The sequence below is a fragment of the Ursus americanus genome, chromosome 9, assembly GCF_024610735.1.
Source record: "Ursus americanus isolate L20-20 chromosome 9, mUrsAme1.1.p, whole genome shotgun sequence".
Classification (NCBI taxonomy): Eukaryota; Metazoa; Chordata; class Mammalia; order Carnivora; family Ursidae; genus Ursus; species Ursus americanus.
The window spans coordinates 25,427,258-25,442,684 of NC_142135.1; the positions used below are offsets into that span (position 1 = coordinate 25,427,258).

Genomic DNA, 15,427 nt, shown 5'->3' on the forward strand with positions numbered 1-15,427 from the left:
TAAGATATGTCCAATTCCTGGACATGACTGCTGTATGGCCTGTGGTATGGTCAATTATTATGCCTGTCCCTGTGTGCTAGGCAAAAAGAGCACCACTTAATTGATGGGTGAGGTTTTTATATATATCCATTAAATTAAGCTTTCTAATTATATTTCTCCAATATTTATATCCTCACTATTTTTTTAAAAATGTCCTTGGTTGAGCAATCATCGAGACACTTGGGCATATCTACTGTAATTCTTAATTTCTATTTTTTTTCTTAAAATTTTGACCATTTTTGTTTTATATATTATAGGAACCTATTTTCAGGTACATAGGAATTATATTTTTATTTTTCTTTCTTGGTGCATTGAGTTTACTCTATTTATATATATTTGCCTTTCAGATCTTCTTTTGTGCTTTCTACTCCTTTTTCTGTAATTTTATTTTTTTCTCTTGTCAAATAACCATATAATCACCTGACACTTTCTTGTTTATTTGCATGTTTATTTACCATATGCACCCCCATTTTCCCCACTAACTCCCTACACATACACTGAAATACAAGCTTCTTAAGAGCAAGAACTCTATTTTTCACTGCTTTACAATTAGTGCCTTACAATAGTACCTACACATCATAATTGGGTGGCAGTTATTTATTTGATTGGTTTTGAGCAGCTACGAGAGGTGTTTTCTCATTTTAAATCAATAATTATAGAATCAACAAAATTATAAAATCATAATTAGAAACATAGAATAATAACATTATTGAAATGTAAGAAATCTTAGAGATACATTTTTGTCCTGCATTTTATAAAGAGAACTTGGCTCTTTAGGCGTATCTTCTTGTGTCTGCAAGTCAACAGTCTTCTAAATAAGACCTATTTAAAAGGAAAAGATAAACAAAAAGGAAGGGAAAGGAAAAAGGAAAGGAGGAAGGAAGCAGGCAAGCAAAGAAGGAAAGAAAGAAAAGAAAACTGTAAGCAAGTCAGTACAGCTAGGTCCTATTGTAAAACATTTCCAGAGATCACTAGAAGAAAAGATACAGGAAAAATGCCACCAATTCTACTATGCTCAGGTCAGATGGTACTAATCGTTATGTCTTGTGGAAACTGGAATTGACCTCACAGTCCTTTCTCTACCTAACGTTCCAGGTAGCCATTCCCAAATCCATGTAGTTAAGCACTTGAGTTAAAACCTACTCAACATTTTTCTTAGCTAACTGTACATGCGTTCCTGTCTCCCAGATTGATCCATTCCCATGTCCCATTATTTCTAAAAACCTAAGATTTATGCTGCTTTAGGAAAAGGGCCACAAATGCAAAATTTTAAAAGATAAAACTATTCATTATGTACCCACTCTATTCTAGGTACAACGATCAGCTCTTTTTAATGAATTCTCTCTGTCCTTCCTATGAGCAGGCACACTTATAAATGCAACAAAATACTAAATTAACAGAATTAGGTGGTAAGTATTGCTACCCCTATTTTACAAATGACAAATCTAAGGATCAGATTATTAAGAAGAATTACAGGAAGTGACATAAATTATTACTACTAAGAATAAAAGCAAATAAAAATATAAAAGTACAAATAGAAATACATAATCATGCCATGAACTTCAGTCTTTCTCCCTGGACCCTACAATTACTTCCCACCATGCTCAGCTACTACACTAATACCCACTTACACACAATTTCATGAAGTCTTATTTTTATACTCCAGATAGTATTTCTTTCTGATGTTAATATCGAGTTCATGGCTCTCCCTAAATCCAACCTAATTAATTCTCTGGACTGGTCCTCACAACTCTCATCCATGGAGAAGTTCGATTCCCCACTGCAGGGTCTCCATGGTCAGTCTTTTTCATCAGCCTCCCTGTTTCCTATCCTTATTTCAAAAAATGTTACCTCTTTGTCTAGTTTCTTAAAGCCAGTAAAGTGGTCCTTATGTCTATTTCTGCCATAGAGAGACATCTAAAAATTTTCATAAAATATGCATCACCCCAAATAAACTGACATGCACTGAGGTCCCGGATAGTAAAAAGTTTTCCTTTGTCATTTGTAATCCATGTCCTGTACCTTCCCTTGAGCATGTTTTGTTGGCACTGAAAAGTAAAGTTTTTAAGTCTTGACTCACTCTAAATACATAATATTTTAGTAGGCCTTTAATTTAAAAGCAACACCTACCTCTATTAGAGCTCACACCAGAGTACAGGTACCACTGCTCGTGTTCATATCTTTCTCTCCATTTCCCGCTTGAAGACGGACACTGAATCTTATTTTTGTTTGTGTGCAAATACACAGGAGTTGTGCTATGAACCAATGCTATATTTGAACATTGCAAAAATACGAGCCTGCCAACGTGGATTCTGGAAGGAATAGCACTTGATGCTTATGTAAAGCAAATTGTGGATATGCTTTTATGTCATAGACAGTAGTAAACTGGATCAGAGAAGTAGAACTTTGGGGCTGAAGGGGAGACATTTGGCTAATTTTAAAGCAATGTCTCCACGAAGATTTTAAATCAGGCCTAGTCTCCGTTGTAATTTCGGTGAGATACAATATTAACAAATTTACAGTGGAATAAATATTTAGAGTTTAAACAGTGCTTTCATAGGCATTGTTTTAATATTAAGACCATTTTAGATTATAATGTTAATTATATGTATATCTTAATATTCTTAATTATAACATTTATACAGATGTGACTCATATAGTAGTAATATTTGTATTCTTTTAACAAAATATATTGATTCTGATGGAGAGGGAATATTCACAGTTTTGTGCTACTGAAGGGGACCTCCTGGCAGCTGATGCTTTAGCTGGCAGAGGATGCCAATTTATAGACACCAATATGTACAGTGGAAGACTTATGACTGATTGTTTATATGTGGTATAAGTTAGCCACCTGGTTTAAGAACCTTAACAGTAACATAAATTACTTTCTAAATTAACATACCAATTTAAGTTAAGATGTATTTTTTTCACAGAGCAACTTATTACATTTCTATGTTACCCTGAGGTATTCTGGGAGCAATCCTTTAATTTCCATTGCAGAAAAACTTTCCAAAATAAAAGAGACATCTATGGCTTATACTTATTCTCTAAAAGCACCCAGGGACATCTAGCCTTAGGTTAACTCTTACAGTTACAATAGGGAGGCCTCTTGGGACTTTTATGATCAGATGAGGGAAATGCAATGCATATACATCTTGAAGGGAGCTTAGTTCTTAGTAGCTGAATTCATGCTAGCCGGTATATGCCCATCCACACATGTCCATTATCCTGGAAATAACAGGCAGTTGGATATTATATACTCTGGTCACCCTTCAAAACCAAAAATAACATGTAACTACTTTTGATTATACACAGACTGACATTATTCATAGTAGTGGTCCCTTCTGAGTGTATAGCTCTATGTGGGAATGAATTTTGAAGTAAAATCCCTTTAACAATAAATATATTTATGGTTCTTTTTCTCCCAGCAAAAAAAAAAATTATAAATCAATCATTACATATGAATTCAGCAAACATAATTATCACTAAGTCTTGTGCAAAGTATGATAAAAAACTACATAGTGTTATATATATAATAAACATATATTATCTCAACATCTGTCTGTTTTCAGGAATAAAATGGAAATAAGAGCATAGTAAAGCTTCAATTTTTTCAACTGACTCTTCTTCAAAGCACAGTTTATGGCTTTCTAATGTCAGTTTTTTTCATTAAAATAAGCATTTACGATACTTTACTGGCTGGTGGAAAAATTCTGAAAAATAATGCTTTGTAAAAGTTTTGTAAAAACCATATGTAAGATACAAGCTTTATTGCTTATGCTTGCTTACGTCTTGCGGCAGACATCTTCCTATATGCTTTATTTGGAGAATATAAGGAAGAGAGTCTTTTGCCTAGGATCTATTCAGTAGGCAAACTACTGTGAAGGCAAATAAAATTAATTATTCATAAAAATAATGCTATCAACCTGTCTGCCTCACATTTTTTTTCAAAAACTCAAATTGCCTTTCTATCTACTGCCTAGACCTTTGCATAAAGATTCTCCAGGTGTTTCCAAAATTTCCAGGTAATTGCTATGGCAGACCTGGAAATAAACAAGGGCAGTATTATTCATAGAAAGCTATTCACCAAGGATTTAAAGTAGTATGTAAAAACAATAATGAGATAAATGAATCCTCTCAAAATGAGGCTAGCAATATAAAATTGTTGCAGAGGCAATATATTTTGTTTGTTGGCCAAATTTCCCTTTCCTCAAAAAGTAGGATATTTGCAATATAGATTCACAGATAAGTCACTGAAACTATTGGGAAAACTTTAAAGAAGGAAAAAGCAAACTTTTCAAAAGATGAAAATGAGGTGGTTACACTTGCCAAAGAGATGAATCCTTTTAAACAGTAATTTCAGTTCTTCCTTTTCTCTCAAGGGACTTTGCTCAATTTCACGAAGGCCAACTATAAAGGCTAGGTTTCTGATCTGCCTAAAAGTTATGTTGTTTCCCTGCTTGTTTAAGGAAAGACTCAATGTGCAGTTTTCCTTTTTAAAATAAAGAAACCGACTCCTGTAACGCTGAAGTCCCATTCTTAGTGACCAAATTGAGTATCTGTACTGCTGGTTCTTTTTGGAAAACAGTATTGTGCGAATAGTTTACAGGGGAAGAAATATAGTTTGTTGGATGGAGAAGTGATTTTTACCTTGAATTCTGAATAATATGTAGGGTGCAGATTTCATGTATGTGTATCTGTGTATGTGCAGTTGGAAGAAGATCAAGTTATTTAGCTTTGGATTGAAACTCAGGTATCAGGTTTATCTGACATGCAGACTTGTCCACCTCACGCACCTTGTCTGTCTTTCACCTAGTTAGCTCATTTCTCTCAATGCTCAGATTAGATGTCAGTTCTTCAGGAAGTTTCCTGAATACTTCCCGTTATGCCATAACCATTACAGTTACACACATTTATTTAATACAGTTAATAAATTGTAAATGCCATGTTGGCCAGCATAGATTCTGATTGTCCACTGCTGTATTTCCAGAGTTTGTTGAGTAGTGTGGGCTCTTAATTACTTGCTGGGAAAAAAGAAGGAAGGAAAGGAAGCAGAACTTCATTCCTCTGATAGTCTATTAAAATCATTTAGTGTTTGGTTCTGCCATTTCCTCTTTAGTTGAGTGGAGAGAAATCTTGTATAGTGTTAAAGCACAAATTTCTCCTCATTTCCTATGAACGTTGAAGTACTTTGAACTCAGTAAGGTTTTATGAATGGAAGAAATATATTTCTACTGTTGTAATTAATGAGGGTTGGAGATTTTACAATAAAATAATTTCTGTGATAGCCAAACACTAAGATATGTTGACTTAAATTCCAGTGATTCCATGAGTCATGTGCAGAGATATACCCACCTCCTGGCTTCCCATTAACATAAAATAAATTCTAATGTAGAAAATCACATTTGTTATCCTGAACTTGTGATGGCCCTTAAGTTTTTGTACTATTTCTTAAGGAATCTATAATAGTAATAATAAAATGGAAATATTAAGGTATTACCCAGATCCGTTAACAACAATTTGTTTTAGAGCTTAGTCCCCAAAATGGATGAACTGACCATTCTGTTTCTCTACATATTTTCAAAATGTTCTGTCACTCTCTTTAGTTCACTATCTGGGTGCACAGAAAACTTTTAGTTCATTTGCCGTGAATGGACTTAATGTTCAATGTGTCTGTTAGTGTTAGCTTTAAAAGTACTTGCCTTTTGGACGCCTGGGTGGCTCAGTTGGTTAAGCGTCTGCCTTTGGATCAGGCCATGATCCCAGGGTCCTGGGATGAAGTCCCGCATTGCTCCTTGCTCAGCGGCGAGCCTGCTTCTTCCTCTGCCTGCTATTCTCCCTGCTTGTGTGCTCTCATGCTCTCTTTCTCCTCTCTCTGACAAATAAATAAATAAAATCTTAAAAATAAATAGATAAATAAATAAATAAAAGTACTTGACTTGTTGGATGGAAACTCTCTGCCCCAAAAATCATAGTTTGGATGTCATAAAGATTTTGCTGCTGTTTGATAATGGGCAGCCTCTGATAGAAATGGGGGAATGACCAGAGGAGATGGGTTACAAGAAATGATTTCAGAGTGGAGAAAAGTGTCTTTTACCTTCTTCCCAGTGGTGAAATAAACTGAGCTCAACATAGGCAGTAGTATCATTTCCCAGTCCAGTCACATGGAATGAGTGTCCATTATTTGGGAGAAGAGCTTTTAAATAAAGCAATATTAAATAAAAAAATAAGTCCTTCTTTCCCAAAATAATTCATCTAAAATATTTATGCATGGATCATAGCATATAATAATTTATAATAAACTCTAAAACTCTATGTTTGACTGCATGTTAGATACTAGTCTTAATAAGACTAATGAAAAATTTTATTCTCTTATTCATCAACATGAATTAGCAAAATGTCAGGTATGATTATGGGCTACTTTGCACTTTGAGCCCCCAAACAGAAGCAGAAAGGGTGCTGGTACTTTCCCATCTGTTTGGAAGTAGAAATGAAGAAATATATAAGTTTCAAAGAAAGTAGTATCTTAAAAACAATTCATTTTATATCAACACTGTTTTTCAGCAAAACTTCGAGAGTCCTGCTTTGATCCAGGCAATATAATGAATGGCACCAGACTCGGAATGGATTATAAATTAGGGTCAACAGTCACCTATTACTGTGATGCTGGTTATGTTCTTCAGGGTTATTCGACACTCACCTGTATCATGGGAGATGATGGAAGACCTGGATGGAATAGAGCCTTACCAAGCTGTCACGGTAAAAAACATTTTTTTTTTTTTGCTGAGTTTTTATTATTAGAATCAGGAAATATTTAAAGCCATTTCTATATTTTTAAAAATCAACCACTTAACATTCAATCTACAAGTGTGGTATAAGCCATGCAGAGATTTTATCAAAGATTTTTAAATTGGATTCATTAAAGAAATGGTTTTGGAAAAGTGTTTATGTTCCCAGGTGTCTCTAAAGCGCTGCACACATTATTGTAGGCGAGCTTTCTGAGCATAAGGGTAGTACCTGTTCTATTCTGTGTTCAGGACTTAGAGGAGTGCCTGAAAAGATTAGGTGCTCAGAAAATATTGTCTGAGTAAATGAAGAATGAACATGCTGAAAGTGACATTTCAACAAAATAGAGAAATGCAGTGACTTAACATATTATCAAGAACTGGTGATAAATCTTTATCCAGACTACACATTTCTCCTAAAAATTAAGGTTGCCTAAAGGTGAAAACCATGTTGGAACTGCTGAGGCAGCTCTAGCAGTTGGGGGAAGACTCCAGGACACAGTAAAATGGAGGAAGACCTAAAATTAGTTTCAGTAACAAAATATCAGATAGGTAAGTTGCCATATTTGTCACAGGTAGAGTTAGTAGGAGACCAGGGTGCTGGATGCAGTTTGATGCAGGAACTGACAGTGATCGTAGCCAGGAGAAGACTACTGATCTTAGGGAAAAAAATAGGAAAAATATGTTCAAGGGGAAGAGACTTACTGTTTTTGAGATTAAGGAAGTTACTGAAGAGGCACCAGAAACAGAGACATCACCTTCACATAGGGTGTTTAATTTGCTAAGTGTTTAGTTAACAGTGGAGCAGGTCGTGATGATGATGGTTCATGAATATATATTTCTGGATAAATACCAGGAGAATTTTCCAAAACAAAGACCAATTTGCCACTTCATGGAACTAGTGACCCGTGGCCTTTCCAAAACCCATATCTGAGTGTTAAAAAGGAAATCCAACACAGTGGTTTAAAAATTATTTTAATGAAAAACTGGACATTCTAAAATAAAGCAATGTATAGTTCAACTCCAGACAATGGAAAATTTTACTTCAAGCTTTTGAAAATGGATTTTATAACTAAATAAAATATTTCATATTGAAAAATCATATGCTTGCATACAACTTTATGAGGAGAGAGATACAGTGAAAAAACAAACAAACAAACAACAGTTCAGTAAGGAGAGAGAAACAATGATATCACTGTGGAAAGTTACCACAGACTCTGTAGTCAGCTGAATGATGCTAATGCATTGTACAAAATTGACATGGAGATGATATCATCTAGGGCAGATTTTCCAAACTATGGGTCACCACTAGTGAGTCATAAAATGAATTCACTGGGTTGTGACCAGCATTTTTATAATTGATATAACATTGAAGAAAATAAAAAATAAAATAAAAGATAAATATATAAAAGAAGAGAAAAATACTATAATTCAAAGACCATAGTAAGGATGACTATTATTTTGTGGGACTTTTTTGAGCTACATATAGAGAGATAAATAAAATAGAATCAATATACCCATGAGATGTGTGTTGCATACATGTAGATGTGTATGTATACTTGCAATAAAGTAATGTATATTTCTTACTATGAATTTCAGTGAAAAAAAGCAACAGTATTGATCTGATGATTTAAAGTATGGATTTTTGGTGTCTGTTACACATAGTAATTTTTCCTCATTGTACAACGTTTTCACATATTAGAATTATATGTGTATGACTTCTGACTTACACAGCTCATTTAACCTCTCTAGAGTCTCTCATCTCTAAAATGGGGGTAATTGAAATTCTTTACTTCAAAATGTTGTAATGAGAAATAAAGAAAGGTACATATATACTAAATGGTCATTCTGTTAATAACAGAACAGCCAGTTAATTCTTGAATTGATGGTTTCATCTATCAGAGGATAAAGGGAATAAAAGGAGAAATAATTAATTTGGATTTAATTCTGCCGAAGAGAAAAAAATTGATGACAGAAAAGTTTATAAAAAGCTTAAGAGAAAGAGTGATTACGTTGTCTTAAAATTCAGAGCCATGCAAAAGAGAAATCTGTGTATAGCCAGAAAATTCATTAAGATAACATGGAAAATTTCTAGGAGCCAGACAAGAAATAACCAAAATCCTAACAGAGAAAAGCCAAAGGATACAGAAAAACATAGATCAAAAGGATAGGTGTTAATCACTGGGATAAATTATTAAATACATGGTTTTCAATGACTTTGCTGAGAAAGATAGCACACCAGAGTATAGTATGCATTCACTAAGAATATGCCTGCCTAAAATAATCCTATTTCTTTTCAATAGGTTTCTGTATTGATAGGTCATAAAAATATTAATTTCAGCATGGAATATGTCATAATATATACAAATGGACCTTCCAAACCAAAAAATGTTTCATGGGATCAATTATAGCCTAATTAAGTATATTTCATGTTGGGTGAATAGTCATATCTACAGACAAAACAGAGGGAACCTGGGTTCAAATCCTCTCACTATATCTAAGACCTCTGGCAAGACAAGCCTTGATTTTTAAATCTCTAAAACTAGATCATAATTATTAATTCAATAGGTTATTGTGAAGATTCAGTTAATCACAATACATTCAGATGGCCTGGTAAATTTCCCAGCAAATACTAGAATATTAATACATGTGATTTTCAGAGTGTTCTAAAAGAATCACAGCACTGGAAACAAGCATTGCACTTTGCATTGCATGTTATATTTAGTGGAATTAGTATATTTCTGTCATTTTAACATTAATTCATTTTAACATTAATTAAATCTGATTTGTTAATGTTTATTATATGGATACACATTTACTCCTAAAAATAGCACAAATGTTTAGTATTTTTTAAATTTCTTAAGAAAAAATAATCTTCACTATCAAATGAGTTGTATATGACTAGACTTTTACCCATAATGCCAAATTACCAAGGAAAACAAACTTATTCCATAAATACTTTATGCTATTACAAAAAAAAACAAACAAAAACTAAGATACATTCACGTTAAAAATATGACCACAACTGATAATTTCTAGCATAGGAAAGGGAGGGAAAAGGCACATGTTTTAGACCTAGATGTATTTAACTCTAAACAATGATTTAAAAACAAGAGAAAACCTAAAATCAGCTCTGTGACCTTACACAATTTATTTTGGGTATCTAAGTATGAGATAATATTGTATAATTTGTAAGGTTGTTGGGAGAATTATATTAAATAACTTATTTAAAACATTTGGTTCTGAGGTTTCTGGCTGGCTCATTTGGGAGAGCATGCAACTCTTAATCTTGGGGTCACGAGTTCAAACCCAGTATTGCCCCTAGAGCTTACTTTAAAAATATAAATACATAAAACATAAAAAATAAATTAAAAATACAACATTTGGGTCTGAAGGTGTTACTGTCTCATAATAAGGAGAGCTTAATATATTTTAGTTTCTTGATCAGGTTCACACATATCTATTTGTTTTCCTTCATAGTAATTATACAGAAATCCAAATACACAGAACTGGCTGACTTTCAGATTTAATAATTTAATACTTTGAAAGTCAAAATTAGTGAGTAAAGCATGTGCAATAGAGCCAAAGGGTTTGTTGGTCATAAGGATAAATTTTTTAATTAAGATAAATTTTGCATTTTTTATCAAAGTAAAATATACATGTGATAACTAAAAAAATAATATAGGTTGCCATTTAAAGTAATTTAAAGCAATGGTCACCTGCCCTACATCCCCCCCCCCATTCTGCTATTCCTCAGCTGATTCTTCTAATTATTTCTATTTCTCTTCAATATTCCAGAATTAAGTTATTTTTGTGTATTCTAGCAATTGCCTGTGTCACGTAGTAATTTGCTTATGCCTCTACTTTTAATATCATTAATGTTTGAGAATTAGATTGTCAGGCTCTGCTGCTTTTCGTGTTAAGTCTTACCCCACAGTAAAATGTTGACTACTGTCTCTCAGAAAATGGGCAGGAAATTTGGACAGACTGATAGGCTTTGCTTTAGAGTATGTAAGTAGGGAGCTGTTAGGCTATACTCCCTAAGTGCCAAAATAAGGAAAGTTTTTTGTTTTTTACATAAAAGTAAATACCAACGTGACCATACTTTGTAAACTCTTTAAATGCAATATTTTGCTTTTTCTTATAATGTTTCACTCTGGAAGACTATAAGCTCATAAAGTCTTGGGCTACGTATAACTTTTTAACATTTGATGGATTAATTTATACAAGCAGGCTCTCAGTAAATATTTTTAACCTGAACTGAACTGTAAGAATTTACAAAGTTTGTTTATTTTAGAAGATAGGGTTTTTTTTTTTATCATGTTTTAAGATTGTGTACATTTTAAATCTGAAGAAAATATTTTCAAGAGCTTATGTTGGACACTAGGAGATTGTGTTTGTCAGAAGTAGATCCAAAATGATAGCATGCTGTGGTAAGTCCTGCTCAGTGATGAGAAACCCTGCAGTTTATCTCATGAGAATGTCACATGTATTAAATGATAGCAGAACAGAATATCTGTACCTGCCATTCACTGTGATCAAAAAAAAAAATGTGTTTGGAAAATAATTTCTTCCCTTCTTACTTTTCATACTTTGAAAAGTATCTGTTGAAACTCTGTGTTACTTTAGTTATCTATGGACACACTGGATTAAAGTAGAAGTCCTATTGTTCTTATCCATAAAATGACTCAATATTATGTAAAAGTAATGAAACACAGGAAGTGACAGATTCCATATTTTCCCTTAATTTTCATTACTTGATTGAGTTCACCTAATGGCATTATAGTTGTTTACATAAACACACCTCTACCCTGATCCAGGGCACCAGCTATCTCTTATCTCTTCGCCTCTCTCCTGGCTAGTTTCTCTTTCCCATGTTTCTCAATGAACTCTCTTGTGAACACAACAAAGTAATCTTTCAAACATATGTCAGATTGGGGCTTCAAGATGCCTCAGTTGGTTCAGTGTCTGACTTGATTTTGGCTCAGGTCGTGGTCTCTGGGTCATGGGATTGAGCCCTGTGTTGGGCTCTGCACTTGGCTCAGAGTCTGTTTGGGGATTCTCTCTCTCTCCCCCTCTCTGTCTCCCTCTTCCTTTCCCCTGCTCACATGCTCTCTCTCTCTAAAGAAATATACAAATAAATAAAATCTTTAAAAAAATAAATAAAAATATATGTCAGATTATATCAAAATCTACCACTGGTTTTCTAAATCTGAGTAAATTCCACAGAGCTTATAATATGAAATTCCACTTAATCTACCTATGTATACTCTGACCTCTTTACTATTCTCCCTTGCTACTGCACTCTTTGGGCCACAAAGGCCTCCTAGATGTTTCTTGAAAGCACTGTTCACACTTCTGCCTCAGGGCTTTTGCACTTGCTGTCCTTTCTGTCTGAATGCTTTTTCCCCAGCATTCTGGCTGAAGCTCTCAGATTTCCTTTAGACATATGATCACATGTCTTATGAGCAGAAAAACATTCCAATTTATCCTCCCCTTGCTCCCTAAAGCTTCCAGGATGGAATCAAATAAATCTAAAGTTGAAATAATAAGTCCTTGGTAAAGATATCTCTGGTGTGTTTAAAGCCCCAGTTATTTTAGAGCCTTAGAACCTTGAAAGGTAAATCATTAAATTTTGGAGTACTAGCCATAGTACTAATACAATATTTTTTAACTGAGGTATAATTGACATATAACATTCTATTTTATTCAGGTGTACAACATAATGATTTGATATTTGTATATATTGTGAAATGATCACCACAATATGTATAGTTGACATCCATCACCATACAGTTTACAGTTTTTTTCTTATGATAAGTAATTTTAAGATCTACTCTTCTTAACAACTTTCAAATATGCAAGACAATATTATTAACTATATCATCATGCTATACATTACATACCCATGACTTATTTATTTTATAACTGGGCCAATGCAGTATTCTTGATCTTTTCCATTGCTATAGCATACAGTGAGCATGCAGTTGACAGTTAATTATAATAATAACACCCTAAGAATAAACATATTTGGAGATATGTTAGAGAGAACAGAAGAGATGGTATCATGCATTCCGTTTTTTCAGGTGTTCAAAAGTACCAGTTATATGCCTGGTCCTGCACTAACTACGAATTCAATATGGTTCTTGCCTTTAGAGAATTTATAATCAGATGAGATAAAGACAGGTAAGGTCCATTGCTAGAAATAAAAACAGAGTGCTGCGAGCACAGCGTGAAGATGCATCTGACCCAGTTATAAAGAGAGATCAGGGAAGTCTTCCTTATGAAAGTGACATGAACTGAATCTTAAAAATATAAATAAGAAGGAACCAGGTGAGGTACACAACATAAGGAGATGGTGTGTTTCACACCTTGGGTTGAACATTTATAAATATGTAGAAGCAAGAGCAAAACAGGGAAAGTAGATAGCATTTCAAGCAGCTCAATATGGCAAGCCCATAGAGAGGACTAACAAGAGATAATAACTTGTCTGTGTTAAGAACAGTTTGAAGTTTTGTACACATATTATTTTATGCCTTACTACAACTCCATGAATTAAGGACTACTAATATTCTCATTTTATAGGTGAGGAAACCAAGACACAAAGACAGGTTCAGTCACTTGCTCAAAGTCACAGTTGCCTGCCAGTCATGTTTTGGAGTCCAGGCTTAATCACTGCCCTCTTGGTCGACTGATTAATTCTACAAATGACCTTGCATTGATCTTTTTTATATCTCTGGAGCCTAACAGTTATGGTATATTGTAGGTGGTTAAATGTCTCATGAATGGATGCATGGCATCAAAAATAAGTGGTGAGATTTGGGTTCCCCACTTATTTTTGAAATGTTCCTCCAAGCTAAGTATGAGAATTAAGAAAAGGTAAATTCCTACCAATAACTAATAAAAAGTGTTCATCTGAAATGCATTTTTGCATTTCATTTGAAACACAACCTTACACAGAATGCAGATACCCTAACAGATACAGACAGTGTTCGTTCTTTTGAACATCTGCACCATTATTTTCAATCCCTTTATTTCCTCAGGCTAATGTAAGTCCTAGATTCTGGGGGGAAAAAAAGATTATGTAACTCAGTCACTGATAACTGTAAGTCTGTCCAAAGTACATACACATGAGTGTTACGATTATACATCCAGTAGTCATCTGGTACCATTCATTGTTCAACTTCCAGCTCTATGTGGAATGATACAAGCTTTAAAAAAAATAATAAATAACTAAATAAAAGGAGAGCCCTCTTGTGCTATCAACTGAAGAGAAAGTTTGAAACAAAATAAAAAATAAAAAGTTCATTTTATAATTATAGCTCTCCAACTTTACAGTTTTCTCTCGTTAGTAACATCATATAACCTACTTTTAATTAAGTCATATTGCTTTAGTGTGTGAAGTAGAAAACTCAACTTTTATTCCAGATCTTCTACTTAAACAGCATGGCTTGCCTTGGGCTACCATCTCTTATTCCAAATGTCCTTAAGGTTTATAGAATTTTTTTGAGATTTGAAACAAGTCTGGAGTCCCATTGCATTATAAATGAATATAGACATTATGTAATCTAATATACCGAGCCATTTAGCATTTGATACCATTTACATATGTGACACAATTAAAGCATGTGGATGAAAGACTCATAAAACAAAGGCCTAGTGGTAAATTATTTCTAGGTATCATCAAATTATCTACCTTTCATTAGCTATATATAGGAATTTTGTTCACAGACATAATATACAGATTATGTGTCAGAATCATGTTCTACAAAGAAGTATAATGTATTTTCTGTTTTTTTAAGTAAGCTCTAATGCCCAGTGAGGGGCTTGAACTTATGACCCGGACATCAAGAGTCACATGCTCTACCAACTGAGTCAGCCAGGCACCCCAAATGTATTTTCTATCTTAAAAATTTAAAGTAGTATTGAGATAAAACAAAGCATGTTTCGTTTTCATATGGGGGAGTGGAATATTATTTAAAATGAAACTGGAAGGGAAGCTAATGTGATTGAGCACCCGCTATTTCCAGGCACTCTTACTTACATTATCACTCCAGTTGGCCTCCTGCGTGCTAGTCTAGAGAATCATTAGCATTGTTATAAATAAGTCCCTGCTGCTATGAATTCTGGAGCATACTATGTAGAGTCCCCTATGTAAGAAGCAATTTGATTGCAAATCAATGCCTATAATTCAGAACATATTTTCTTGTGACCACTGACTTGGAGCTCATATTTAAACCATTTTTATTTTCTCTGCCTTTGGCATCTCAGCCACTGTGCCATGACTCCAAATGGGTAGTTGCATGGCCTCTCATTGTGCTAAGAAACCTCCATTCTCCACCACCGTGTAGTTTTTATTTTCAAGTCAGACTTCAAACAGGCCTCCCTAATATGTTACCCGTTTTAACAGAAAAACAGAAAAATAATTTACTTATACAGAAAATTGAATCAACCCAGAGCTTCTCTCCTTACAGATAAAGAATGTACAGTATACAACAGTAGTTATTCGTAGTCATGTTGAGAATCAAACTGTATTAAGTAAGGAATGGTATTAAGATAATAAGATAACAGATCTAAGGATAGATATATCTTTTACTTCTATT

General features: G+C 33.9%; 1 protein-coding gene across 4 annotated transcripts in view; it reads left to right on the top strand.

Annotated features, from left to right (window-relative positions):
• Nucleotides 1-15,427, top strand: part of CSMD3 (CUB and Sushi multiple domains 3) — a 1,146,349-nt gene that overhangs the window by 898,892 nt on the left and 232,030 nt on the right. For all 4 annotated transcript variants that reach the window (XM_045805628.2, XM_087864412.1, XM_045805629.2 and 1 more), the window contains one exon: nucleotides 6,604-6,798. In XM_045805628.2, coding sequence (XP_045661584.1) covers nucleotides 6,604-6,798 — 195 coding nt within the window. The remainder of the gene's footprint in view (nucleotides 1-6,603; nucleotides 6,799-15,427) is intronic.